The sequence below is a fragment of the Bos indicus x Bos taurus genome, chromosome 1 (genome assembly GCF_003369695.1).
Source record: "Bos indicus x Bos taurus breed Angus x Brahman F1 hybrid chromosome 1, Bos_hybrid_MaternalHap_v2.0, whole genome shotgun sequence".
Classification (NCBI taxonomy): Eukaryota; Metazoa; Chordata; class Mammalia; order Artiodactyla; family Bovidae; genus Bos; species Bos indicus x Bos taurus.
The window spans coordinates 42431742-42434585 of record NC_040076.1 but is presented as its reverse complement, the minus strand read 5'-3'; the positions used below and the strand labels follow the sequence as shown (position 1 = coordinate 42434585).

Here is a 2844-nt window from a genome sequence, read left to right as displayed (position 1 = left end):
CAACCCACTCCAGTATGCTTGCCTGAAGAATTCCAGGGACGGGAGCCTGGTGGGCCACTGTCTCTGAGGTCACACAGAGTCGTGACTTAGCAGCAGCAGCAGTCTAATGAATTATAGATTAATATTTTATTTAAGAATACAGTTTTCATTTTCTGTGTCCCTTAATCTATAAATCATTTTAATAAAATCAGTTTTCCATAGAAGATTAAGTTTGTTTAAGAATATTATAGGTCCTCATAATTTTTTTCAGAACATTTATCACTTCCTTATTTCTCAGGCTATAAATAAAAGGGTTTAATAAAGGAATTACTATTGTGTAAAAAATTGCCACTGGTATATCTTTATCCCCTTCTTCAAATGGTCGAATATACATGAGAAGACAAATGTAGAATATTGAGACAGATAGAAAGTGGGATGCACAAGTAGATAAGGCTTTACCTCTCCCTTCTCTGGATTTCATTTTGAAAACAGTGAAAAGAATGTAAACATAAGAAATCAAGACAGTGGCAATGGTAATGATTTGAATTGGCATTGAAAAAATATATATCATTAGTTCATTAATATAAGGGTCAGTACAGGAAAGTCTATATAGTGGAAGAATGTCACAGAAAAAGTGGTCAATTTGACTAGATCTACAGAAAGTTAACCTCAGTAGAAGTCCTACATGAATCATAGAATGCAGGTTACTAGCTATGTAGGCTCCTGTGGTCATCTGAATGCAGAGTTTCTTTGACATCATAGTGTGGTACTGCAGTGGTTTGCAGATGGCCACATAGCGGTCATAGGCCATTGCTGCCAGGAGAAAGCAATCTGCAGTTTCAGCAAGGCAGAGAAAATAAAATTGTACCATGCATTCATAGAGGGAGATCATTCTGTCTTTAGAAAATAAATTCTGTAGCATCTTGGGGGTTATGGCACTGGAGCAACAGAAATCCATCAGAGCGAGGTTACCCAGAAAGAAGTACATTGAAGTGTGAAGATGACGTTCCATAAAAATCAATGCCACCAGACCAAGATTGCCCACCATAGTGATCAGATAGATGGTAAGAAACACCTGAAACAGAAGGGTCTTCAGCACTGGATGATCTGTAAGTCCTTTGAGAATGAACTCAGTTGTCAAAGATTGGTTTTCCTTAGCCATTCCTGGCTTTTCAGCTGGGATAGAAATGGCACAGAAATGAGATTCTAAATTAGAAAGTATCTAGTTCTTTCCTCTAATTTCCCCACATACAAAAAGAAAGAAGCTCGTCTTTAATCATCCTGTGCTGTGTCCTGAATACTAGTACATGCATAGTAGATTAAGTCTGTGAGAATAAAAGTATCACAGACTGAGTACTGAGGGGTAGTCTAGAAATCCTGTGTAAATTCTCAGGGCAGAAAACATTTTTATGCATGAATTATCTAATGCTGATGTACTAATTCCTGGTTAATGTATATAATTTGACATTTCCAAAATTAGAAGACATAAAAAAATTTTATGGTGTTTTTTTCTCCAGGAAAAAAAATTTTAAATACAGTCCTATGGGATTGATGTGGTGTTTGAAAATAAATTAATTTAGACATTTAAAATGCCTAACTTTTAAAACTTCCCAGAATCATAGTTGGCTTTAAAAATTATTTCTCTTGCTTAGTATCCCTTTATCAAGGGATAATTTAAAGGAAGACATTTTAAGCCTTTAAGACAGTAAGAATATAGAAATTTTAGAAGTTTTATTAATAGGTTAATTTTGTTATCATTTTTATATTTATTTCATCACATTTTGGATCCTACTACTATGGTGGTATGGCATATGCCCTCAAGAAGTTATTATTCTTAATTACTCATTTATCCTAATACTTCCTGTCTTTAGGTTTAACTCCTAAATACATGTTTAACATTATGAGATTATGATGTTACCAAGTCTCCATTCAAAGTATTTATATAAATACCTATCTTGTACTCTATTATGGGATTCCTAGGTGGCTCAGTGGGTAAAGAATTCATCTGCAATGCAGGAGACAGGGATTCGATCCCTGGATCTGGAAGATTCCCTGGAGGAGGGCATGGCAACCCACTCCAGCATTCCTGCCTGGAGAATCCCATGGATAGCGTCTGGCGGGCTACAGTCCATAGAGTTGCAGAGTCGGACACAACTAAAGTGATTGAGCACAGCACACACACTCTGTTATACCTCTTCTAAGCAACTAGTGTCATTTTGGTGAATCCCATGGAGGTTCTACATTTATTATATGATTATGTTTACAAACTCATCATTTCCTTCTAATGCACTATATATTTATTGAAATTCACTGATCACCCAGATTTATTATAAATTACTGTAATAGTTATTATTACAAGAAGGATAAGTTTTAAGGAATGGTAAAATCATATTTCTTCTTTTCCATAAATTGATAAAATCTTTGGTTTCTGAAATTTTCAAATAAATAATGTTGGAGAAGAACCTGAAAGTTCTTCAAAGTATATTACCTTAAAAATATTTTATTTAACTTTTTCCCTTTCTTATCCTTGTCTGTTCTGAACTTAATACATTGTTTTTCTTTTTGTTCACATAGCATCATGAGGTTTTCTGGAGTTTTATCACTAGAGGGCTGTAAAATGAGTAAAATATGTTTGCCCTTTATAATGTAGATCTATAACAGTTTTTGAAAAATCTTTCAGAATTAAAGTATTTTATGAAAACTTAGTAAAAATATTCAAAGACAGTGTTTTATTATTTTAGCAATACCTGATGGTGAGTCAACTAAAGTTACTTGTCATGTGGACTATGGATTAATTTTCAATAATCATATTTTATAGAGAAGATATTGGATCAGAGTAGTCCTGAGTGAAAACTCATTTTCTCT

The 2844-nt window shown here is 34.0% G+C and overlaps 1 protein-coding gene across 1 annotated transcript; it reads right to left on the bottom strand.

Annotated features, from left to right (window-relative positions):
- Positions 1-205: 205 nt before the first annotated feature.
- Positions 206-1141, bottom strand: LOC113898660 (olfactory receptor 5K4-like). The gene has a single exon (XM_027552008.1). It carries the CDS (start codon positions 1139-1141, stop codon positions 206-208), a length of 936 nt encoding a protein of 311 aa, XP_027407809.1.
- Between the last annotated feature and the right edge of the window lie 1703 nt (positions 1142-2844).